The 26,975-nt window shown below is 46.8% G+C and overlaps 1 protein-coding gene across 1 annotated transcript in view; it reads right to left on the reverse strand.

The window, feature by feature from the left end:
- Positions 1 to 26,975, reverse strand: part of LOC147100391 (otoancorin-like) — a 163,611-nt gene that overhangs the window by 5,932 nt on the left and 130,704 nt on the right. The window contains exons 16-21 of the mRNA XM_085968054.1: positions 26,445 to 26,638; positions 26,221 to 26,314; positions 24,700 to 24,865; positions 19,752 to 19,933; positions 6,437 to 6,589; positions 5,342 to 5,490 (exon numbers count right to left, since the gene is read on the reverse strand). Coding sequence (XP_085824180.1) covers positions 5,342 to 5,490; positions 6,437 to 6,589; positions 19,752 to 19,933; positions 24,700 to 24,865; positions 26,221 to 26,314; positions 26,445 to 26,638 — 938 coding nt within the window. The remainder of the gene's footprint in view (positions 1 to 5,341; positions 5,491 to 6,436; positions 6,590 to 19,751; positions 19,934 to 24,699; positions 24,866 to 26,220; positions 26,315 to 26,444; positions 26,639 to 26,975) is intronic.

The following is a 26,975-nucleotide window of genomic DNA, read 5'->3' on the forward strand; positions in this document are numbered from 1 at the left end:
CCTGTGGAAGATATTTAATATAATGCACCCTCCAGTGTGTCAATGCACCATACAGACCAATAAGATAGCTGGTCTCAGCCAGGATGGAGGTAAGCATGTTGCAGTGAACCATATGCCCCAGTGGTAGGAAGGTGAGAAAGAAAATCCACCGTGATTCCCACTCCAATTGCTATCCAGCGACCTCTACTGGAAGTGCACGTGTGTGGACATTCAGAACGTACTCAACTATGATGTGCTCCACATTGACTAGCTCACAATGGAGCATGGCTGCTTGGGTGAGGTATTGGAAAGCTAAGGTTGTGGAACTGTATACTATTCAGAGTCAGCACTGCAAGAGACGAGGGAGGAAAAGGAAAGAAAATTGTAAAAACAAAACACTTAGGCCTAGAATTTCAGTATAGCCAGTTTTGGGGCGCTAACGTTAGCGCCCGCCCGATGTTAGCGCCCGCCCCAAAGTTGCGCCCCCTTGCCGGAAATTCAGTGGCTTCGCCCTAAGAGGTTGCTGGAGCGCTAAAAGAGGCGTTCCACTACTATCTTTAGGCGCTAAGCCGGCGGTGCAGAGGGATAGCGCCGAGGCGGGGCGCAGCGCGGGTGCGGTCATTTTTTGATTGACAGCAGGCCCCGTGGCGCCGACCAGCTCTTAAAGGGGGAGGGGACGATTTGGTCTGCTGCCACGCCCTGCACACTGCAGCTTTGCAAATAGGCCTCAACACTGCTGCTCAGCCCCAGGGAGTCATGGCAACGCCAGAGAAGGCCCGTGAGCGTGCCCTGCGCTTCTCAGAGCGTGATCTGGCAATAATGGTGACAGCTCTGGAGAAGAGGCGCAGGATCTTGTTCCCAGAGACTGGGAGGAATCCTAACCACCAAGAATACACCAGAGCCTGGAAGCAGATCGCCAACAGGGTGACGTTCACCGGCGATGCCCCCAGGACCCACAAACAATGTCGGAAAAAATACAACGACCTGACCAGGATTGTCAGGGTGAGTACCCTTTCCAGTCTCCTCCTCATTCTTGCATGTACACCTGACATGATGGGCAAAGGGAGCTGAAAGGCCCAATGGTCAGCCCTCAGCCAGCAGCTTTGGGACAGTCATGAGCATCAATTGCCCATTCTGCACTCTACACTCTGGCCAAGCTATTCCACCATGGGAGGCAGTGCACAGTACATGAGGGCTACACTCTGGCCAAGCTATTCCACCATGGGAGGCAGTGCACAGTATATCAGGGCTACACTCTGGCCAAGCTATTCCACCATGGGAGGCAGTGCACACTACATCAGGGCTACACTCCGTACTTACAGCCCGTCCTTTCTCTTGCAGGCTAAAGTTGCCTATAATCGCCAGGCCCGTGCCAGGACCAGGGGAGGCCGCGCCAAGCTGCGGAAGCTCACTCCCCTGGAGGAGCGCGTGAGTGGGCTCATGGGAGCCCGGCTGATCGTGCCCACAGCGTGCGGAGTAGCCGACCCTCCACTGCCCGGCAATGGTAAGGACCTCGCCTTTTGGCCCTCTCGCGTCGCACTTGCGCATCCGAGCTACCTCCTTTGCCACTGTTCCACCAATGCGCTGAATGCCACCAGTCCTGACTCCCTCGCTGATGCCGTCTCCTCACTCTGAAGCTACTCTTGTGCATTCCTGCTTTCAGCTGGTGACGACCAGGTCCCTGAAGCTGCCAGTGACAGCCCCTCCGAGCAGGAGGAGGAGGAGGAGGAGGAGGAGGAGGAGGAGCAAAAGCAAGCCGGACCATCAGGGGAACACTCAGGTCCCGCAGGAGAGGACGAAATGATTGACACGTCCTCACTGGACGAGTGCCTGGACCAACTGTCGCAGGGGATTGCAGCTGCTGGGACCAGTGGCGTCCAGCCACCCAGGAGCCCTGCGCGTGGGCCGCGGCCTTCCCCCCAAAGGGGGGAAGGATCAGAGGGGAGTGCAGTTGATCGGGACACTCGCCGCCACCAACGTGGCAAGGTTCCCCTAGTTCGGTCCCCTGCTCCCCAGCGGGAGAGTTCCGACTCCAGTCCGGACACCTTCACCTCGGAGGAGGCGCGGAAGCTGGACAAGATGGCCGAGGATTCGGATCGGCGCCACATGGAGCTCATGCGCGTGGTGGGGCGCATGCCTGAGGCCATCGAGTCGCTGGCGACCAGTGTACGCGAGTTCGGGGCATCAACTGCCGCGAGTGGCCGCATGCTCACTGATGCCGTCAAGTTCCTGGCGGGTGTGATGCGGGCGCACACCAGGACAACAGGGGCACTCACTGCTGCCACACGCGCTGTCTCAGGCAGGCATCGCCAGGGCACCCGCCGTGCTGCAGCATCCCAGTGAGACGCCCCTCGGCTGATTGGTGCGGATCCTGCAGTGCGGGCCCGGCCGAGTGCCAGCGCGCCACAGCACCAGCCAGCGCATCCCAGATGCCAGCTTGCCCACATTGCGCCATCCGTCGCCGCCACTCCCCCACTGGGGCGTCAAGGGCAAGCGGCTGGAGCTGATGTTGGCCAGGCTCAGGTGCGCCACTCAGCAGCCGGCCCCTCGAGGCCCAAAGGCCATGTAGGCCGCCCCCCAAGGGCATCTGGCGGAAGGACATCTGAGCCTCAGGCGCCTTTCCCCAGCCTCGCAGCAGCCACTGGGCAGAGCTTGCAAAGGAGCAGCAGGCCGGGCAGGGGAGGCAAAAGGCTGGACAAGGTCTCGCCCTCGCGGGCCACTCAGTAGAGGGTGTGGCCAGCTTTCGTTTTATATGGCGGTGGCCATCTTTCTTTTGCCCATGGTTGTTTGGTTCATGGGCTTATTTTTTGCGTTAAGGCCGAGGTTGAGGCCAGGTTTGTACAAATGTGGAGTTACTCCTCCCCAGTTTGTGGGAATGAGTCGTTTGTTGGGCTTTTTGTGGGGCCCGTTGAGTGTTTTTGGGGATTCATGTGGGAAGGGGTTTTCATTTTTGTGTAATAAATAATTATCTTTATTCATAGAGTCTCCATGGTTGTTCTTGTTAGTGTTTGTTGGCTTCGCCGGCTGAGGGCTTGCGGAGCGGCTGCATTCATCTTCCCTCATGGCCACAAGGCATTCCCTGACAGGGGGCTTAGAAGTACCGTGTAATAAGGTGGCGTCGCGCGGCCCTTGGCCCTGGTCGCTCCCTCCTGGGAACGTACTCCTCCTCCTCCTCCTCCTCCTCCTCCTGCTCCTCCTGCTCCTCCTCCTGAGGTGCTGCTCCAACGTCAGGTGGCAGTGCCCGAGTCCTGCGGATAGCCAGGTTGTGTAGCATGCAGCAAACTACCACAAATTGGGAGACCCGGTCCGGCGAATACTGCAGAGCTCCTCCAGAGCGATCAAGGCAGCGGAACCGCTGCTTGAGGACCCCAATAGTTTGCTCGATGATGTTGCGGGTGGTTTGATGGCTCTCGTTGTAGGCCTCTTCAGCAGCGGTCCTGGGCGCGCGGAGCGGGGTCATGAGCCAGGTACACAAAGGATAGCCTTTGTCCCCGAGTAGCCATCCTCTTGGGGGAGGCTGTGCCTCGAACATGTCATGCACAGTACTCTGCCGCAGGATAAACGCATCGTGGCTGCTGCCTGGGAAGCTGGCATTGACAGCCATGATGCGCTGCTTGTGGTCACACACCAGCTGCACATTCAGAGAATGGTAGCCCTTCCTGTTGCGAAACTGCTCGCCATGCTCCAGAGGTGCCCGCAAAGCCACATGCGTACAGTCAATGGCGCCCTGCACCAAGGGGAAGTCCCCGAGTCTTGCAAATCCCAATGTGCGCTGATGCTGGCTCTCCAGGGCCATGGGGAAGGAGATGAATTGGCTTCTCCTTCTGAACAGTGCTTCAGTCACCTGGCGGATGCAGCGATGCGCGCCGTACTGGGAGATGTTAGCTATGTCCCCAGCAGCGGATTGGAAGGAGCCGGTGGCATAGAAGTTCAATGCCACCGTCACCTTCACTTCCACCGACAGAGACGTCCTGCACCTGAGCTTTGGACGCAGATCTCTGCGAAGCAGGTGGCAGATCTCTGCAATCACCTCCTTTCGGAATCGGAGCCTTCTAACACATCGCGCGTCAGTCATGTTGAGGTAGGAGCGCTGCTGGCGGTATAGCCTGACTGGGTAAGGCCTACGTGGCCGACGCCTGTAGCCCCCTCTGCCTCTAGCCCGGGCTGCCCCTCTCACAATGCGTCTGCGAGCCCTACGGACATGGCGCTGCAGCTCCGCGTTGGCACCCCATGCAGCCCCCATCAAATCCTGGCAAACAGTCAAATTCCCAAAAGGCCACTTGCAGCGCTCTGGCCTGAGTCCAAAAATACCTGAGCTGTTCCTGCTTGAAACCAGTTAGCTATCCTCCATGTTGTGTGTCCAGAAATGCGTTGCACAAGAGTGTTTGCTGCAAAATGGCTGGCCTTTATACTGGAGGGTACGTCCCCTTTAATTTGCGCCCCCCGGGGCCCGCGCTGGTTGTGTTGTGTTCCTTTTTTCAAACGCTCCGGCCGCCAGCCGCACAATGGGGTGGTCCGACTGAAGTTTGGAATCGGGGCGGCCAAAGGGCGTTGCACGAGGATGTGACGTCATTTTCTGCGCGCGCATCCGGGCGGGCGCTAAACGTTGCGCCGGCGCTAACGGCCAACTTAATTTGGGGCGAGACGCAAACTGCGCTGCGCCCGGCCGCAACACGCATAGCGCCCGACATTCACTTTTCTTTAGGCGCTAACTGCTGGCGCAACCAACTGAATTTCTAGGCCTTAATGTGTGCACATTGGTGAATGAGGTTGGTTTGATCTCAGGATAGGATCAGGCTTGGCTGTTATGCCACTGTGGTTGAATAGCCAAATGGCATTCACTGTCAAGGCGGACACATGAAGAACGATCACTAAGACGACGTACTGGAGAGCAACTGGCATTTATGGAACCACTTTGAAGGAAGGAATGGAGGAGTGGGCAGAAAACTGGATGGGTTAAATTGGTTGGAAAAAGGAACAAGGAAAAATGGACCAAGAAAAGGGTATCAAAAATATTCTTTCCACAGACCATAGACAATCTACCCTATCATCAACTTTACTCCATCTTTTTTAACTAATGGAACTCCACCAGTTCTGCCCTGGCTCCCACAGATGAGATCAGTTCACTCTCCGCAATGCCAAAAACCATCAAATTTCATAGTGTGATTGAGCATAGAGTCTGTACTTCTCCCGAGAGCCTTCAAACCCATCCCCACCCAAATGCAGCTCTTTTTTGAAGTACGTTGCCCAACACCACATCAACTGCTTTCCTGGGGGTTTCCACGCATGCATTACTTGGACAGTTTTGTGGATAATATTCATGAAAAGACCAAAAGAACAATGACTGTTGAGTTGCTTTTACCTGTAGGCTGTCGCATTAATGTTCTTGATCTGATCTGACTTACGGGTACAGAGGAAGTAGCCCATACCAACCAGATCTGTGCTACTGAGGGTACTGTCATCTCGACCATCCAAGAAGTTCTGCACGATAGTCTTGGCTCGTGAGGAATACTTCAAAATAAAGAAAACCTCCGTAAATCATCACTTCTTGCATGCAAAAATGTAATTGTACTGCTGAAAATTCATCACAGCAAATTTGTATATGTTTATCTTTGAGAATCCATCGTGGGAAGGTATGAAACGTGAACAGAATAATTAGTATCATGAAGGGGCATATTTGTACCTAGAGGTATGGCAAGACCATATGTTGCACTCAACACCATTTGTTCCTCTGACTGTAGATCACTGCTTCATTCCCTTTGCTTGAACATTGGAGGTTGATTTGTTTTAGTCACTACACCTGTGATCTCTGGAATTCTCCCCTAAACCAATTCCACCTGGTTACCTCCCTTCAAAAGCTTCCAAAACTTTAAGGGGTATATTTTTTGTTTTCAACCCCTCTGGCCGATCCTTTGTAAAGCCCACCATTGTTTCCTCTAATATTTTTTGACCCACGCTGCCCCTTTAATGGGCTGCACGGGCCATTGGAAATCCCACGCATGCACGGTTTTTCTATCGAAAAGCCGGCTCACTGCTGCGCGGGACCTGAAGAGCGCTGCACAGCCACGCGGTCATGCAGCTTAAAGGGAGCATTGAAGCCCACCAAATTCTTCATTCTATCAGTGAAATGAATGGAATAAAAGTCAGGCATGTTCTATAATGGGTGGGCAATCTGCTCCGCCATCTTACTGCCCAAGCGGTGAAACAAAAATCTACCCCAATCTTGTCAACAGTGTCTTTGGTGAGTTGTTCTTCTTGAACAATAAATAAAACTACTTGTTCTAATTACTCTCATATCCTTCCTAATGGTAACTCTTTGAAAGTCAGGATGCAATTCAGGGCTATTTGAAAACATTTCCAGCTACGGACTTTTGCCTGAGATAAAGCACTTAAAAATAAATGACTACAAAATGGCTGTACATGTGATATAAATGTTAAATCAGCAGCCCATCCTCACCTCATCACTGGACCATTCCTTGTAATCGGAGATTGCACCAATGGTATCAATATCAGGTTTAGTGAAATACGTCTTGACATCTTCACCGGTGAACCCAAATGTGATCTTCTTCAGAGACGCAAGCTGGTCATTTGTGAAATTCTTGCCAAAAGCCTGAAGAGACAAGAATCAGATATGTATATAACAACAACTCCTCAGACAATGAAGCAGTCCATGCCCGCATGCAGCAAGATCTGGACGATATTCAGGCTTGGGCTGATAAGTGGTAGGTAAAATTCATGCCACACAAGTGCTAGGCAATGACTATCTCCAACAACAATCTTCAATGTTTGAAACTCCTCCATCACCATCCCTGGGCATGTCCTATCCCACCAGCATGGCAGACCCACCAGGGGTGGTAGCACAGTGGTATACAGTCGAGAAGGAGTGGCCCTGGGAGTCCTCAAAATTGACTCTGGACTCCATGAAGTCTCATGGCTTCAGGTCAAGCATGGGCAAGGAAACCTCCTGCTGATTACCATCTACTGCCCTCCCTCAGCTGATGGATCAGTACACTGCCATGTTGAACACCACTTGAAAGAAGCACTGAGAGTAGCAAAGGCACAGAATGTACTCTGGGTGGGGGACTTCAATGGCTTGGTACTACTGACCGAGCTGGCCGAGTCCTGAAGGACATAGATGCCAGTCTGGGCCTGCCACAGAGAACCAACACGAGGGAAAAACCTACTTGACCTGGTCCTCACCAATCTACCTGTCGCAGATGCATCTGTCCATGACAGTATTGGTAGCAGTGACCGCCGCACAGTCATTGTGGAGACGAAGTCCCATCTTCACACTGAGGACACCCTCCATCGTGTTGTGTGGCACTGCCACCGTGCTAAGTGGGATAGATTCAGAACAGATCTAGCAGCTCAAAACTGGGTATCCATGAGGCACTGTGGGCCATCAGTAGCAGCAGAATTATATTCCACCTAATCTGTAACCTCATGGCCCGGCATATCCCTCACTCTACCATTACCATCAAGCCAGGGGACCAACCCTGGTTCAATAAGGAGTGTAGAAGAGCATGCTAGGAGCAGCACCATGTGTACCTAATAATGAGGTGCAAACCTGGGGAAGCTGCAATACAGAACTACATAAATGCTAAAAAGCAGAAGCAGCATGCTATAGACAGGAGTGATCCCACAATCAACGGATCAGATCAAAGCTCTGCAGTCCTGCCACATCCAGTCGTGAATGGTGGTGGACCATTAAACAACTAACGGGAGAAGGAGGATCCATGAATATCCCCATCCTCAATGATGGTGGAGCCTAGCACGTGAGTGCAAAAGACAAGGCCGAAGTGTTTGCAACCATCTTCAGCCAGAAGTGCCGAGTGGATGATCCATATCGGCCTACTCCTGAGGTCCCCACCATCACAGAAGCCAGTCTTCAGCCAATTCGATTCACTCCACGTGATATCACAAAATGGCTGAGCGCACTGGATACAGCAAAGGCTATGGGCCCCAACAACATCCCGGCTATCGTGCTGAAGACTTGTGCTCCAGAACTAGCCGCGCCTCTAGCCAAGCTGTTCCAGTACAGCTGCAACACTGACATCTATCTGACAATGTGTAAAACTGCCCAGGTATGTACTGTCCACAAACAATAGGACAAATCCAACCTGGCCAATTACCGCCCCATCAGTCTACTCTCAATCATCAGCAAAGTAGTGTAAGGTGCCATCGAAAGTGCAATCAAGCGGCACTTGCTCTTCAATAACCTGCTCACTGATGCCCAGTTTGGGTTCCGCCAAGACCACTCGGCTACCAACCTCATTACAGCCTTGGTCCAAACATGGACAAAGGAGCTGAATTCCAGAGGTGAGGTGAGAGTAACTGCCCTTGACATCAAGGCAGCTTTTGACTGAGTGTGGCATCAAGGAGCCCTAGTAAAATTGAAGTCAATGGGAATCAGGGGGAAAACACTCCACCGGCTGGAGTCATACCTAGCACAAAGGATGGTGCTTGTGGTGGTTGAAGGTCAATCATCACAGTCTCAGGAATCACTGCAGGAGTTCCTCAGGGCAGTGTCCTAGGTCCAGCCATCTTCAGCTGCTTCATCAATGAAGTTCCCTCCAACATAAGGTCAGAAATGGGGATATTCGCTGATGACTGCACAGTGTTCAGCGCCATTCACAACTCATCAGATAATGAAGCAGTCCATGCCCACATGCAACAAGACCTGGAGAACGTTCAGGCTTGGTTTGATAAGTGGCAGGTAACAATCGCATCACAGAAGTGCCAGGCAATGACTATCTCCAACAGGCGAGAGTCTAACCACCTCCCCTTGACATTCAACGGCATTACCATCGCCGAATCCCCCACCATTAACATCCTGGGGGTCACCATTGACCAGAAACTTAACTGGACCAGCCACATAAATACTGTGGCAACAAGAGCATGTCAGAGGTTAGGTATTCTGCAGTGAGTGTCTCACCTCCTGACTCCCTGAAGCCTTTCCACCATCTACAAGCACAAGTAAGGAGTGTGATGGAATACTCTCCACTTGCCTAGATGAGTGCAGCTCAAACAACACTCAAGAAGCTCAACACCATCCAGGACAAAGCAGCCCGCTTGATTGGCACCCCATCCACCACCTTAAACATTCACTTCCTCCACCACCAGCGTACCGTGGCTGCAGTGTGTACCATCTACAAGATGCACTGCAACAACTCGCCAAGGCTTCTTCGGCAGCACCTCCCAAACCCGTGACATCCTCCACCTAGAAGGATAAGGGCAGCAGGCGCATGGGAACACCACCACCTCCAAGTTCCCCTCCAAGTCTCACACCATCCTGGCTTGGAAGTATTTCACCGTTCCCTCATCGTCGCTGGGTCAAAATCCTGGAACTCCCTCCCTAACAGCACTATGGGAGTACCTTCACCACAAGGACTGCAGCCGTTCAAGAAGGCGGCTCACCACCACCTTCTCAAGGGCAACTAGGAATGGGCAATAAATGCTGGCCTTGCCAGCGATGCCCACATCCCTTAAATGAATTTTTAAAAACTTGCATTTATATAGTTCCTTTAACATAGTAAAACATCCCAAGACGCTTCTTAGAACCATAATTAGACAAAAATTGACACTGAGGCAAAGAAGGAGATATTAGGACAGGTGACTAACAGCTTGGTGAAAGAGGTAAGTTTTAAGGAGCACCCTAAAGGAGGAGTAAGGTAAGAGAGGCAGAGAGGTTTAGGCAGGGAATTCCAGAGTTTAGGGCCCAGACAGCTGAAACCACAACAGCCAATGGTGGTGCGAAGATAATTAGGGATGGGCAAGTTGCCAGAATTGGTGGAGTGCAGAGATCTCAGAGGATTGTAGGGCTAGAGGGGATTACTGAGATTGGCGAGGGGCGAGGCAATGGAGGCATTTTAAAACAAGGATGAGAATATTAAAATCAAGGTGTTGCTGGACCGGGAGCCAATGTAGGTCAGCATAGAATTTGTAATTTATGCTCAGTTCTGAATCTAACACAAAGTTATATTGAAAGAGTACTAACCATGTTAACCCAAGATTTAAACATTTTCTTTGGTACACTAACAGTGATGGACACTGTATGGGAGATCAGTTTATATTGGTGCTCTGATGAAAGTGAAATGAGCAAATATATTTAAAATTAATTCTGTTTTACTCGATTAATTCAGCAAGTTCCACAGAGCTCCATTATACAGCCCCCATAGGGTCTGAGTGGCACAGGCATTACAGCTCAAGCAAAAAGTTCATCGAATCATACTGCACAGAAGGAGGCCATTCATCGCACCGTGCCTGTGCTGGCATTTTGAAAGAACTATTCAATTCGTTCCATTCCCCTGCTCTTTCCCCATAGCCCTGCAAATCTTTCTTTTTCAAGTATATATCAAATTCTCTTTTGAAAGTTTCTACTGAATCTGCTTCCACCACACTTTCAGGCCATGGATTTCAGCTGAGCTAAGAAACTTTGCCCGGTTGAGGTAATTAGTTAATTTTGGAGATTTATGCTATTGCTACATGATTGGGCAGGTTTATATTGAGGTCTCTGATACTAGAGGCAGAGAGGTTTAGGCAGGGAATTCCAGAGTTTAGGACTTTAAGATGGTTTAACATTGAGCCAGATTTTGCTGTCAAAGTAACGGTGAGGCTAATGACGCTCGCCGTTATTTATGCGTAAATGGTACAGCAACTTCAGGCGAGGAGCAGATGCGCGGTTAACCGTGAATATCCAAAAGTTGGTGTCCGAGTTGCGCTGCTCCTCTGTTAGCTTCGCAAAAACGTCATCTTGCTGTCCGCCTCAACATTGAAATGCATTGAATGGCATGAAGTTGCTGTATTTATTCAGTGGACACAATCTAAACTTGTCACAGAAAGTTAAGTCATGTCATTTCAAGCGTAGGTACCGTTTAAACATCATGTTAATTGTTAATTGCTGCCAATCAACTCTCTGGCAGTGAAAATTAACTATTACAGTTGTGGACTCAATGCTTCATCTGTTAATTGTTGGAGATTTTTAAAACCTCAAATTTACAACATTTTATTTTTTCCTTTGTCTCTTTTCTCTCTCTCTCTAATCCAATCTCTTTCCCCCGCTTTAATTCTCTTTCTGTACCTGATTTGACATTGTATTGACTCACTCTGAAGTCGTTATAAAAGAAAATCAGGCACAGTGTAAAACAGGCTGCCGATTCATTATCTCCTTTTCTTCGCTACTGCCCAAGATGAATTTCACGAACTTCCTCCCTATATTGTTTTACAAAAACAGCACCATTACACTGTATAATGCATTTTTCTACTGCTAAAGTGCACCTGTCTATAACTTAAGACCACAAGGTGTAATGGCTCTACCTTCCTGTGCAAATTAGAGGCTGATTGTTCAAAGGCAGATTTCCAAGTTAGTTACAGGTCTCGCTGACTTTCTTATATTAATACTTTATTTACGTAAGACCCCACCTGAAGTATTGCATTTAGTTCTGAGCACCGTACCTCAGGAAGGATATATTGGCCTTAGAAAGAGTACAGCACAGATTTACCAAAATTAAACTGCGGCTAAAAGGATTAAATTATGAAGACAGGTTGCGTAAACTTGGGTTATATTCCTTTGAGTTTAAAAAGATGAGGGGGTGATCAAAAATTTGAAATGATAAAAGGACTCAATAGACTAGATACAGGGAATTTATTTGCTCTGATGGAGGAATGCCTGAAGAAGAGGGCACACTCTCAAAATTAGCACTAGGCCATTCTGCAGTGAGAACAGGAAGCACTTTTTCACCCAAATGATTGTGGAAATGTGAAACTCTGGCCCCAAAAGGCTGTGGATGCTGGGTTAAATAAAATTTTCAAGGCTGAGATCGACAGGTTTTTACTAGGTAAGGGTATCAAGGGATATGGATCAAAGGGGGATAAATGGAGTTAAGGTACAGCTCGGCCGTCATCTAATTAAATGGCGGAACAGGCTTGAGGGGCTGAATGGCCTACTGCTGTTCTTCTGTTCCTATCCTTCCTGGGATTTTCAGTCCATTGAAATCAACTGACTTAATATGAAATAAATGGGAAATGATTCTCCCTAAACCGCTCATTAATGGCTATAATGAATAATGCAGCAGGAATTTGAATTAAACACTCAACTCTTGCCTCATGTTTTAATTAACCCTTTATCCTGTATTTCACCGTAACAGATACTGGATCATTCACTGTGGCCTCGCCACTAAAAGTATGATTAGCAACGCGGTATTAAAAATCGGTCTAATCTCATAACAATCTATTTAGTAAAAATTATTTGTTCCGCCTCCAGTGAAAGGGACAGTTCTAGCTTCCTTTGTGATTTTCATAAAACTACCCCTTTCGTTCTAGGCTGCTTCATCGTAGCAGCCACTGTATGCCATAATAATTAGACTTACAAACTTAATAGTCAACCTAAATCACATTCTCAATTAGCCTACAAGTTAATGCCCAGGGCTGACAGTTAATTTTTCAGTCCCTTCTCTGACCCTCTCTCCTCTAAAACGCCATTTACACCTCATTATTCATGTCGAGCCTCTCTTGTCGTTCTGAATTGCTTTTCCTGGTTATGTAATATTTCTGTAACCTTCATCAACATGTTATCTCAAAGGCCCAGAACTCAGTCAATTTTTCTTTCATTTTCTTCAGGAATATTCAGTAAACAAGCAGCTTTTGCCTAGAGTAGAGTTGAACATATAAAACCTGATTGATAGCTCCAGCCTCGCTCAAATACAAGAAAGATAGTTGTTATATTTGTCGCATAAATAAGTGAGTTGATTGAGGAGATAAAAGTGTTTATATTGACGGAGCTTTAGAATCTACATAAGCATCTGGAATCCTCAATCAGTTCTCTTACTCATCTAGTCCACATACTGGGCCTTTCTTTTGTACAGCGAGAGCAGTCAAAATTGACTAGCTCCCAAATCAGTGTTTTTCATTAACTTTGTGTTGAAGGTCTATTGTTCAAAGGCAACTCTCAGTGATGCTCCAACATGCTAATGAGTAATGGGACATGGGTCTGTGCATGTGATCTTTCACATACTGAGCTCCTGAGTTCAAACTGAGCAGTCTGCTGAGTGAAAGCTGGGGCTGTGGACTGCAGAACTGACTCATCCATAAAAACTGTGGCCTGGAAATTCTTGAGTCCCCGATGCAGCGGCCGAGTTGTGGTGAGACAGGACTTGTATCCGCTGAGATTGGAGGAAGCTGACTCCACCAGAAATCCTGAGCTCGGCTAATGTAAATACTGCTAGCAGAACAAGGGCAAAAGTCCCACCAGCAGAGGGTCTAGATATATTGGGGAAGGGGGAAGGAGGTGGACCATGTACACAACATCTGCATTAACATCTCAGAGGATGATGTGGAAGAGTTGCTGGCCCAAAGTAGAGAATGGAGGGATGTAATTGTTGGAACACCAGGGTAGAAACCATCACATGCAGCAGCATGGGCCATGTGGAAGGAGGCGGCTGTGGCTGTGAATAGGGCATCCATAACCCCAAGAACACCCTTGCAGTGGCAAAAGAAGCTTAATGACATTACTGGGTCAGCAAAGGTAAGAGTGTTTTCAGATGAATAACAGTGCAGTTAAATAAATCACAGACAATTTAATGGACGTTCCCTAGTACAATAATCAAGCATTTCTCTTTGGGGTATCAAATGGCACCATGTTCCTTGACCTACAAGCTAACTCACTTGGTAGCACTCATGTTAAGTATCTCACATCCTGTAAGGCATGCGAGCACATTGAAATTTCACACCCTAGGCCCATGTTCCCTTACATCTACTATTGCTCCAGAACTAGCCGTGCCTCTAGCCAAGCTGTTCCAGTACAGCTACAACACTGGCATCTATCCGACAAAGTGGAAAACTGCCCAGGTATATCCTGTCCACAAAAAGCAGGACAAATCAAACCCGGCCAATTACCACCCCATCAGCCTACTCTCAATCATCAGCAAAGTGATGGAAGGCGTCATCGACAGTGCTATCAAGCGGCACTTAGTCACCAATAACCTGCTCGCAGATGCCCAGTTTGGGTTCTGCCAAAACCACTTGGCTCCCAACCTCATTACAGCTTTGGTCCAAACATGGACAAAGGAGCTGAATTCCAGAGGTGAGGTGAGAATGACTGCCCTTGACATCAAGGTAGCACTTGACCGAGTGTGACATCAAGGAGCCCTAGTAAAACTGAAGTCAAAGCGAATCGGAGGGAAAATGCTCCACTGGCTGGAGTCATACCTAGTACAAAGGAAGATGGTTGTGGTGGTTGAAGGTCAATCATCGCAGCTCCAGGACATCGCTTCAGGAGTTCCTCAAGGCAGTGTCCTAAGTCCAACCATCTTCAGCTGCTTCATCAATGACGTTCCCTCCAACATAATGTCAGAAATGGGGGTGTTTGCTGATGACTGCACAGTGTTCAGCGCCATTCATAAGTCCTCAGATATTGAAGCCGTCCATGCCTGCATGCAATAAGACCTGGATGACATTCAGGCTTGGGCTGATAAGCGGCAGGTAACATTTGCGCCACAGAAGTGCCAGGCAATGACTGTCTCCAACAAGCGAGAGTCTAACCACCTCCCCTTGACATTCAACGGTACTACCATTGCCAGATCCCCCACCATCAACATCCTGGGGGTCACCATTGACCAGAAACTTAACTGGACTAGCCACATAAATACTGTGGCAACAAGAGCAGGTCAGAGGCTAGGTATTCTGCGGCGAGTGTCTCACCTCCTGACTCCCCAAAGCCTTTCCACCATCTACAAGGCACAAGTGAGGAGTGTGATGGAATACTCTCCACTTGCCTGGATGAGTACAGCTCTAACAACACTCAAGAAGCTCAACACCATCCAGGACACAGCAGCCCGCTTGATTGGCACCCCATCCACCACCTTAAACATTCATTCCCTCCACCACTGGCATACCGTGGCTGCAGTGTGTACCATCTACAAGATGCACTGCAGCAACTTGCCAAGGCTTCTTCAGCAGCACCTACCAAACCGGCGACCTCTTCCACCTAGAAGGACAAGGGCAGTAGCCGCATGGGAACACCACCACCTCCAAGTTCCCCTCCAAGTCACACACCATCCTGACTTAGAAGTATATCGCCGATCCTTTATCGTCGCTGGGTCAAAATCTTGGAACTCCCTCCCTACCAGCACTGTGGGAGTACCTTCACCACACGGACTGCAGCGGTTCAAGAAGGCGGCTCACCACCACCTTCTCAAGTGTAACTAAGGATGGGCAATAAATGCTGGCCTTGCCAGCGACTCCCACATTCCATAACAAATAACAAAACTATCATACATTCAATGAATCCTGACTGGTTGTGACTGAAGGATTTGGAGACTGCAGCAACCAATTAATACTATACTGAAGAAGAAGACAGCACACAATGCCAGGCAATGGAGGTGGAAGTGCCAATATCCAGCTTTTAATGCCACATGAAGAAGAAGCAATGGCAATAATTGGCTTCAACTCTGGCCTGGAAGTTTGGGATGGCGATGTGGGAGTTTTTAGGGGGAATTTTCCCAGCCCTGAGGAGGCAGGTTTGGAGGCGGGACTGCCAGGAAAGTGGCAGAAACTGGGAGCAGGTACCGACCCCGTTCCCAACCCGCCTCCGTGCCATCTTCCCGGGAGGCGGGTCCCCGACTCGCGCAGGGACCCGTTTCCTCGTGGCGGGAAGATGATTAGAGCCAATTAACTGCCTGTTAACAGGTAGTTAACAGGCAGTTTTGATGCTTTTCCCCATTTTACCCTCACAAGTGCGGGCTTCCCAATGGCTGCAAACCTCGCCAGGGTCAGCGAGGCGAGCAGTGGGTCTGCGGGGCTGAGAGGGGTCGACATGTCAGATGTCGAGGTGAGTGATGGGTGCAAGTGTGGGCAGGTATGTACAAGAGGTGGGTGTAAAGTTTTTAAAAAAGTTTCCTTACCTTTGCTTCTTTCTGCAGGCTTCAACTGTTGAGGATTCGCAGGTTCCTCATCTCAGCGGCAGAGATGACAGAATGACTGCTGCATTCTCAGATTCAGCAGCCATCTGCTTTCTACTGAGGAGAGAGGTTTTGGTGAGCCTTTGTGTAAGGGCTCACTTTAGAACAGAGATTGTCAGTGTTTGACAGCTTCTCAAAACTGTCAAACGCTGACAATTGATCTGTCAAAATTTTTTCGACAGATGAAGCGTCATACGCTGACGTCATCTGTCACCGGCTTTCCCTTAATTGGCCGGTAAGCCCGCAGGACGGGGCTTAACAAGGCCAATCAAGGGAAAATAGCGTGGGTTCGTCATACATCGCTGGGGGCGGGACTAGAACCCGGAAGGCAGCAGTCCCGCCCCCAACTCGTCTCGGCTGGCAAAATCCAGCCCTTTGTGTCTTCAGTGGATTTGTGAGATAATACACTGTTTCATATTTAATGTTCTGATGTATTCTTCAATCTCTTCGCCAGTTACCATTTTCCTCATAAGAGATCCACAGAGTAGCTGATTGAGATAGAATGTTACTCAGACACACCAAAAGTTACCAGGGCTGCATTTTTCCTCCAGAGGCTGCAAGCCAGGGTTCAGCTGAGAAGATTGCTGAAGAGCAAGGCCTTGCAGTCCCCGCTACCTCTGGCAACACTTGCAACCACTCACTTTCCCCTATATTGACCCTCCCTTGCACCCAACAGCCCAGAGACAGCCACTGAAGGGGCTACAGATAAATGTAGCTGAGGAATAATCACATGGTGAGACACAGAGCACAAGGGAAGCCAAAGGATACAAATGTGAAAGTGGAGCCTGATGAAGTTAAGCAGAGGTGTAAGATGTGTTCACCCCCGACTGCAGAGCAAGGGGATGATGATCTCAGGGTTCTGCCATGAAAAGAAAGATGCTAGCAGAGCATCAGAAACATAGAAACATAGAAGATAGGAGCAGGAGTAGGCCATTCGGCCCCTCGAGCCTGTTCCGCCATTTAATGAGATCATGGCTGATCATCCAAATTCAGTACCCTGTCCCTGGTTTCTCCCCGTATCCCTTGATCCCTTTAGCCTTAAGAAATATATCTAACTCCTTCTTGAATATATTTAATAAGTTGGCCTCAACTGCCTTCTGTGGTAGAGAATTCCACAGGTTCACCACTCTCTGGGTGAAGAAATTCCTCATCTCAGTCCTAAATGGCTTACCCCTTATCCTTAGACTGTGACCCCTGGTTCTGGACTCCCCCAACATCGGGAACATCCTTCCTGCATCTAGTCTGTCTAGTCCTGTTAGAATTTTATAAGTTTCAATGAGATCCCCTCTCATTCTTCTAAACTCTAGCAAATATAAGCCTAATTGACTCAATCTCTCTTCATACGTCATTCCTGCCATCCCAGGTATCAGTCTGGTGAATCTTCGCTGCACTCCCTCCATGGCAAGAACATCCTTACCTCAGATAAGGCGACCAAAACTACAGACAACATTCAAGGTGTGCTCTCACCCAGGCCCTGTACAACTGCAGCAAGACATCCTTGTTCCTGTACTCAAATCCTCTTGCTATGAAGGCCAACATACCATTTGCCTTCTTAACCGCCTGTTGCACCTGCATGCTTACCTTCAGCGACTGGTGCACAAGGACACCCAGGTCTCGTTGCACTTCCCCTTTTTCAATCTATTGCTGTTCAGATAATAATCTGTCTTCCTGTTTTTGCCACCAAAGTGCACAACCTCGCATTTATCCACATTATACTGGATCTGCCATGCATCTGCTCAATCACCCAACCTGTCCAAATCATACTGGAGTTTCTCTGCATCCTCCTCACAGCACACACGCCCACCCAGCTTTGTGTCGTCTGCAAACTTGGAGATATTACATCTAGTTCCCTCGTCTAGATCATTAATATATATTGTGAATAGCTGGGGTCCTAGCACCAATCCCTGTGGTACCCCACTAGTCACTGCCTGGCACTCAGAAAAAGACCCGTTTTTTCCAACTCTTTGCTTCCTGTCTGCCAACCAGTTCTCTATCCAAGACAGTACCTTACCCCCAATCCCATTTGCTTTACCTTTGCACGCCAATCTCTTATGCGGGACCTTATCGAAAGCCTTCTGAAAGTCCAAATACACCACATCCACTGGTTCTCCCTTATCTATTCTACCAGTTACATCCTCAAAAAATTCCAGTAGATTAGTCAAGCATGATTTACCTTTTGTAAATCCATGTTGACTTTGTCCGATCCTGTCACTGCTTTCCAAGTGCTCTGCTATTACATCTTTTATCATAGACTCTAGCATTTTCCCCACTACCGATGTCAGGCTTACCGGTCTATAAGTCCCCGTTTTCTCTCTGCCACCTTTTTTAAATAGTGGAGTTACATTAGCTACCCTCCAATCCATGGGAACTATTCCAGAGTCTGTAGAATTTTGGAAGATGACCAGCAATGCATCTACTATTTCTAGGGCCACTTCCTTAAGTACCCTCGGATGTAAATTATCAGGCCCTGGGGATTTATCGGCCTTCAATCCCGTCAATTTCCCTAACACCATTTCCCTACAAATACTGATTTCATTCAATTCCTTCAGGCACATGTGAAGGTTCTGCTTGGCTTTCCTGAGATCTGCGGCTAATGGCTGTGTTAATGGTGGAGCCCACTGTCCTGTTGTGTGGCAACTTCTAAGAACATTTCAACTCATTGCAGAGCAGCCTGGAGAAAATGGTTCTCCACTGGTTTTAATCTAATCACCCAGTTGGTATCATTAGTTTAGCTAGAAAATTGGATACTATAAATTTGCTTGAATAACAACGGTCACCGTGCTTCATTGCGTGAAGTGCTTTGAGAAGTTGCGACGAGTTAATGGGGCCCTTTAAATGCAAGACGTGATTTTTCATTTAAGAAGGCTTTGCTGCAACAACAGTTACAAGTTAAAGACAATTGGATTGATAATGATACGACAGAATGTGAAAGCTCACCACTGTCTGAGAGAGTTCCCTTCACCCTTCCTCCACAAACTGTGCAACACTGCGGTATGAACTGCTGTGTGTATCCTCATTATAAACACAATGGGGGTGATCTTCATCTGCTGACTGTTCTATTCATGCAGAAAAATAGGGCAGTAAGCAGGCACAACTTTTAAAAAATCCCCTACTGCCTGCTGGCTGCCCTAGGTCCACCCAACTCAATTATTGCGCTCCCACCCAAAACAGCCTTATTAGAAATATTTATATCGGAGTCCAATGCCATTTATAGGGCGAACACGTGGTCATAGAAACATAGAAGATAGGAGCAGGAGTAGGCCATTCGGCCCCTTGAGCCTGCTCCGCCATTCAATGAGATCATGGCTGATCATCCAAATTCAGTACCCTGTTCCTGCCTTCTCTCCCTATCCCTTAAAGGGACCACCTCAGGGTGCTCCGAAAACAGCCTGAAAAAAGTGGTGCCGCTGATTTTTTTGGAGGACCGGAAGAAGGACCATGAAGGCTCCTCCGGGTCTCACGTAAACCCTCCCACCCGCTCCTGGCTGCTCATTGTTCCTCCCTCACACCCCCCCCCTCCCCCGCCCAGGTTTGCTCACTCCCCCTTAAGGCAATACTTCAGTCACGATGCCAGAATTCCCATCCCATCCGATTGGCAAGCTGCCTGTCAGCACCTCGCAACTAAATTATGCAGAAGACCACCAACCATGAAAATGGTTCAGGCCTCTCTCTCGCTGGTGCCATCAGGTAGGTTGTGCGATTGCGCTGCCAGCTGCCCACCTTTGGCGCCCCCCCAATGGTTTTGAATGTATTCACAATTGTTGCTACGGACACAACCAGAGCATTTCTTCTCCCATCATTATTTCAACTCCTCACCTGCAAGGCCTTCATTGTTAAAGCTTTCAGCTGATCACTATTGAAACCTGTGACCTCAGTCAGTGTGTCCAGAGAATCCACGAAGTCTTCGACTGAAATGCATTCCAACTGATCAGCAGTCCACAAGTTGTTTGCTTCACCAAGAGCTTCAATTTCCTCTGAGGTGGGACATTTTTTCTGCCCTGGAAGTTAAAAAATAAAACAAAGGATAAGAAGAAAGATATTTACCTACTCTGATGTTTAGTTCTGGTGGTGTCACATTAAAATCACAATTCTTGAAAATGGAATGCAGGATCTATGCCATATCGACCCAGGATCTTTGCAACAGTTTGACTGGCAATTCAGTTCAAAGCAAGTCCTCTGGTCAACTTTAGCAAAGTAATGGAGTTAAGATTATTATTTATGCTCTTGGACTGATTTCTCAAATTCAATCATCATTGGTAATGGACAGGGTCTCACAGGATAGGCACAGGTGATGATGCCAATTCAGTCCATCCATCCAGAAAGAGCCTACAGACTCCCAGCACACCTTCCAACTGTTTGCTCAATTATTTCAGGATTTTGCTTCTACTACCTTACCCAGAGGTCAATCCCATGTGGTGAACATTCTTTGTCTGAAGAACCTACCTGACATTTGCCCTAAATTTGCCTTTCAGTCATTTGAACTTTGCCCCTTTATCTTACTGCTGTAGGAGTGCTTGAACTCCTAACGAAAGTACTGAGACTGAAACTAGCAGTTAACCAAACGTGGTTTAATGCACTAGTAAAAGTTACAAACAAAAACACAGGAGAAACTCTATACAGGTCTGTACACCAGCTGGTTCCACGAGGACTGAGGGGGAACGCCTCTCCCCTCTGACCTCATGGCGTCATCACGTTTCCCGCCGTTGGGAACGTCGCGTGACCCGCGTGATGACATCATCGCGCTGGATTGCCATTTTACCGAACCCGCGCTGTTTATACAGAACAAACACTTAAAGGTAACAAGCTCCTGTTAAAGGCAATTATATACATTACTGCAAGAGTCTCTTGGTGGCTTTGCCACACTGTCATGTTTTAACTTGAAGTAATGTTCCTGATTTACTTTGTCTATAATATGTACTATCTTCTATACCTAACAGATCCCCCCTCTTCTCAGTGCCTCCTTTCAAGGTTGAAAAGCTCAAACCTTCCCAATATTTCCTCATAGCACAGTCATTGAATGCATTCTCTGCTCTGCACTACCTCCAGGGCTTGATTGTCTCCATTGTATCTCGATGACTAGGAGGCAACTGAGAAGGGGTCCTTAAAGAAGTACATAAGAGAGTAAATGATATGGAAAAGGTAAATCCATCCATTCATTCATTCATTTAAAAAGGAAAACATAGGCGCCCATCACCCCTGAGGTAAAACCATTTTACAAACAGCTTGCACAATGCAGAAAAGGGTTCTTTTTTAAACTTCCTCTCATTTCAGTTTTGCAAGCACAAATTAGAATGCTTGCATTATGGACTGGCAGTGCAGCCTGACAAAAACATTGCACAGGATTTCCTCCTTGTACTCTCGTTGTTTTGGGCATATAGCTCAGCATTCTATCTGCTTTTTGATTGCTGTTTCATTGTGATTGCACATGTTAAGTGCCAAATAACCAGTCATTGCAGAATTGACACTATCAAGGGTTCAATAGAGCAGAGGATTTGCCTTACCTAAGATGTAATTTCAATGCAATTGATGTGAAGGGCAGCTAGATTGAGCTTGGAGTGAAAAAAGTAATGGTTGTAACAAACAATTTCAGCACCATGGTTAGTGGGAGTAACTATGGTTGGAAACAAGTTTAAGAAAGAAACTGGGACAATACTAAAGCTGCAAAACTAGGCAGAATAAATTAATCTTTGAGACTTCATTAGAGCCCTCCATGCTATATTTATGAAGATTATGGTTTCACCGTTCCCTTACTACTTGCAACGGGTCAATATAAACTGTGCTGGCAGTATTTCATAAAGCAAATTCAAACCTTTCCTGATTAGAGAGGTTTCTTTTCTCAATCACTTTTTTAATAAGCAAGTACGAAATTTTAAAATTTCAACAGACAGGAGTGCTGGACGCAGGGAACAGGCTCATGCTGGCTGTGTAATGTTGGGATTATAAAATTCTTAGAAGCAATGCACAAATGCTGCTGCGACCCTTTTTGGAGTTAACATGCCGTGATTTCGTCGACCGAGGCGGACCAGGGGCGGCCGGGGTCGGTGTCGCAGTCCCAGCCTGTTGCTTACTGCAGCCCGCATTCTCCAAGTGATTTTTCGTTGATTGGGCTTGTTAAACCCGCCCTGCGGGGTTCTTGGCCAATTAATAGTAAGTGGGTCTGATTACATCATTTGATGACACATCATCAGTTGGTTTCCTTCAAGGGGCCATTTCCAAATTGATTTTGACAGTTGTGCTGTCAGTGTTCTACAGCATTGAGGTGCTGCAAACACTGACGAGCACTGCACAGAGGTGCACGGCTGCACCCAGACTCTCCCATGACTCCCTCCGTATGCTTATGGAGGGAGTCACAGCATGCAGGGAGGTTCTCTTCCCTTCCCATGGGCGGAAGAAACCTGCCCCAGGACACCAATGCAGCCTGGTTGCACATTGCACAGGAGGGCAAAAGCAGGGATGTGGTCAGGAGTCCCTGGCTGCAGTGGTGCAAACCTTTCAATGATCTCAGTAGATCATGAAATGTTACTGCAAAGCCACACTCAAACTCACCCTGCTGTGCCACTCATCATATGCCCATTACGCTGCCTTCCCTACCCTACTCCTGCACATCCTTACTCACACCAACATCCCTTGCACCTCCACCCATCCCTGTCTATCTATATTATCACTTCCCCACCTCACTAGCCACCCCTCACACTCACCTTCATCCTACTCTAATCATACCAACTAACAACACACAAGGGTAGCCACTTGGGTGTTTAATGCAATGTTCATGTAAAGTTTCTATTAATGTGGTGTCAAACATTGAAACCTTAATTTTGAACTTTGCATTCTTGGACAGATTTGTGTGCACCTTTGGAAGTGGCTTAGTGAGTTGCAGTGAATGATGATGGTAGCCCCCTGCAATGGTGATGAGTGTGAAAGGAATGGCTTGGGCATTGTAGGGATACTTTATGGTTGGTTTTGGGGCTGATCGTGGAGGGATTCAGAGGACCAAGATGAGATTTTTTTCAAGGGCACCGATGTTGCTGGACTAGATGGCAGCTGAAGTTGAGATGGCAGAAGCGATCTGTCAATGGTGAGAGAGCTTGCTCCAAGGAGGTGACGGTACATATAGAGTTAACACCACACACTTACAGCCTCCAGACAGATCAAATGTGTCAGCCAAATCCTGAAATCAGACACCTCTGACATTTGCAAGTGAACAGATGTGAAAAATAGCAACAGGTCTAGGAGAAGGAGTCCGTCTACATGCTTGTGTAACAAGACCTTAAATTTGTCCTTTATAAATGGGTTTATGGTTTCGATACACAAAGTGCATTGAGGAATCATCTTCCTTTCCCCACCCCAATATTATGAGATTCCGAGTTCCGATCAGCAACATTCACATCATTCACATATAATTAATTAACGTGCTTGCACTACATTTCTATGTGCTTTATTTTTACAGAGGTAAATTGGATTAAAAACTGGTTTAGAAAAGAGGAAATTGGAAAATTGGGGCTATTTTCATTAGAACAGAAGAGATAATGGGGTGATTTGCTAGACGTGTTTAAAATTATGAAAGATTGGGACAGCGTCAATAGAAACAGGCTGGTGTAGATTTTCAGCTTGCCACCCAGGAATAAAACTGCCAAAGTGGATCGGCTGCCTGTTATAGACTGCCTGATTTTAATTTCCATTGTTTCCAGTAGTCGAGGGATGTAGCATGAGGGGACATAACAGTAAATGCAAGAGATTTAAGACAGAAAGCAAGTTAGAAATTAGGGATACCTAAAAAAATATATGGTTACGCAAATTAAATTGTGACGCAAATAATACTGTATTTAAATGCTTGTATTAGAGCTCGGGACAAGTAAAGGGTTAATGTATAAGTTGTATTTTACTGGAACTGTTTAAGTTTTGTTTTCCTGGAAACTTGTATTAGAGCTTGAGATGAAGTGTCTTCAGATTATTATTAGATTTAGATGGATAGTTGCTTAAAATTTGCTCATGTTTTCAGTTCCCTGTGGATGTGATAACATTCTGCACCAAGGCAGTCATATATGACCTTGCCGCCCAGGCTAGCTGTCAGCTATTTGTAAGTTAGGATTTTTGACTTTGCTTAATGTATCTTCAATTTGGCCAACAAAGGCCCAATTTATGTTGTTTCCATTATTGCTAATAACCATATTATAATGCTAAGTTAGGACTGGAGTTCGTTTAACAGAATTGCTTGCAAAGATTTGCAGAAGTTAATTAGTACAAGGACATAGAATAGAAGGAATTTATGGGAGTTAATGTATCATCTCAAGATGTAATAAGCACTCCTAAAAGAAAGCAAATAGTTTTAACCTCAACTTTGGTGTCACCTAGTTAGTATTTATAATTATATTATATTCTACAGGCCTTGGTATTTCATCCAGGTTTATCAATGAAAAATATAATTTCCCCTAATCTAGTTACATTTTTATCATGACCGCCTGAGCATTAAGCTTCTCATTAGCAGAGAGCAGAGGGGGAAATCAGATGGGGAGTATCCCATGTTGGTTATAGACCTTCCCCGATTTTTCTCTCATTACCTGAAATGGAAGGACAATCAGGTGGGCGCTGTTACTGACATGCAATCCTCTCAAATTTTCCACTCTGCGCTCTGCCCAGCAGATGCTTAATTCCCAGGTGGCAAAGACAAAAAAACTCCTCCATACTGTGACCAAAGTGCTGATTCCCCCTTGTTGTCCTTCATGATGTTTCTGGTCCTAAGGTCAGCAACCTCTGTGATACATACCTGTTGCCCGTCTTCTCCTGCTGGTATCTGACTTATTGTTCAGAATATCGAAGAGTTTCCAATAAAGTGAAGAGAAGTTGGGGGAGTTGTCAAAATCAGGAGGGATGAAATTCTCAGCAGACTTGCGAGAGGAGAGGATTTCCTTGAGGGCTGCTTTGATGTCATCCTAAAGAAAAAGCCAATGTTACAAAATGAAGTCCACGATAAACACATTTTATAATAAAGGATAATTGGTGTCATAAATCGCAACTTCTACAAGAAGTAACTCAGGAAGTACTACTGGACGTCCAGTTGAGGGCGCCGTCCGAGGAGTATAAATACTCGGGCGTGGGCCCAACTTGGCCAGAGACAATCTGGAAACAGGAAGCTAGTGACTACTAACTAGACCTCCATGTTTTGTTACAAGTCGATTAAAGCCTTGCTTTATGTTCAACCAAGTGCATAGTGAGTCTTTATTACGTCAATTGGCATTTGACTAAACCCAAAAAATACATGGTCCATAGGCATACAATGATTAGACATGAATTAGCAAAGGGAGAGTTAGAAAAAGCCCTGAAAGTAATAATGGACAATGTCCAGATAAAAAGTCATAACAGTTAGAAAGGTTATTAGAATGCTTGGATGTATAGGCAGAAAAGTAGAATACAAATTTATAGACGTCACATTGAGGCTTTACAATGCATTGGCTAGATCACTTTGTAAATATTATGCTCACTTTTAGCAAGCAAGCCACAAAAAGAAATACAAATGATGGAAAGGCTACAGAGAAGAGCAACAATAATGATCCCAAGTATAAAGGAAATGGGGGAAAAACTGGACTACACTATCTGATGCATCCAGCCATGGCACCACTGTGATACTCTCCTCACACCCCTTTAAGGCAAGGCATGGTTAGGACAGTAGAACTGCTATTGTCACAAAACAAATTTAAATACCACAGCTGTCTTTTGTTCAATGATATGACAAGGGTCAGGGCTTTATTATATGATGTCCTATTCTCATAAATGTATAGTGCCTCTTTGACCAAGCTTTTGGTTACCTTTGCTACACTCTTCTTTGACTTGGCATCTATTTATCTTATGCTGCTGTGAAGTACTTTGGGATATCTTTCTACATTAAAGGCATTATAAAAATGAAATTTGCTGTATTTAGATCACAGGTTTGAGGGTAAATTAAATTTTTTTCTCATACGTTTACATATTTGGTCATTACACGTCAATTCCTTCTCCCTGGAGATGAGGGTAAATTTACTGATCCCGCATTCCCAGCAGGGAGCCAAGCTCAACGGGAGTACGGGTTGGAGAGTCAGTGATATAGTCTTGTAGCCCCATTCCCATTTGCTCGCCCGGTGAGCATGGTTCCTTTCTGGGAGCATGAGGAGTCGGTGACTGTGGCTGATAAATTTCAGCAACTAACACGTGACATATAATCCAAGCCTGATCTTTGTTACTCAGCACATGTCAGTGCAGGTATCCAATGTAAAATACCTATGGTGAGGCCCAGTCATGGTAGTCTACTTACATTGTTGGGGATCAATTTAAAATCATCAAGCTGTAGAACGGCCAGCAAACCATGTAACTGAATCAGTTCATCAACAGTCCAGTTTGCGAGAGGCCTGGGTTTAAAAAAAGGAATATATTTTATACAGACAGAAGTTCACTCACATTTATCATATGCATTAGTTATGCAAACCCTGAAAACCTTTTGTCTAACTAAAACTGTAGTTAACTCTGCTTTGTACTTACGGATAGGCTGACAGGATCTTCGCTCTAAGAATATTTTTCTTCTCTTTATCAAATCGTCCACATTCACGGAGTTGATCAACAATCGCAGGGAACACAGTTGTGTTTAAGTTTTTAATTTCTTCAGCACTGAATGCACAGACCAGGGAGCCCAAGCTGTTGCCTTGGTCCTCTGTCATTGAGGAAGCAGTCAAATTCTGTCAATGAACAATGGAACAAAACCAGTGAGTAGCTCAAATAGAAAATCACTACATCAGCTTTTTTGGGGGCATAAAATTCAGACATCGCGAATTACCTCAGTTGTATAAGGGCAGCATAGAAATACATAGAAGTTGCAAAATAAAACGGGCTATTAGGCCTAACTAGTCGCTGTCAGCGATTAGTGCCCCCTCCCCCTGCACCATGTGAGCAACCCATTCTATTCATATTTACCTGTCCAATTTCCATATCCCTTCAAACACTTTTCTTTCATCCACTTATCCATTCTAATCTTAAATGTTGACATAGTTTCCGCCTCAACCATTAACCCTAGAA

This window comes from Somniosus microcephalus, chromosome 26 (genome assembly GCF_052327205.1).
Source record: "Somniosus microcephalus isolate GS21.2 chromosome 26, FLI_Smic_1.0, whole genome shotgun sequence".
Taxonomy (NCBI): domain Eukaryota; kingdom Metazoa; phylum Chordata; class Chondrichthyes; order Squaliformes; family Somniosidae; genus Somniosus; species Somniosus microcephalus.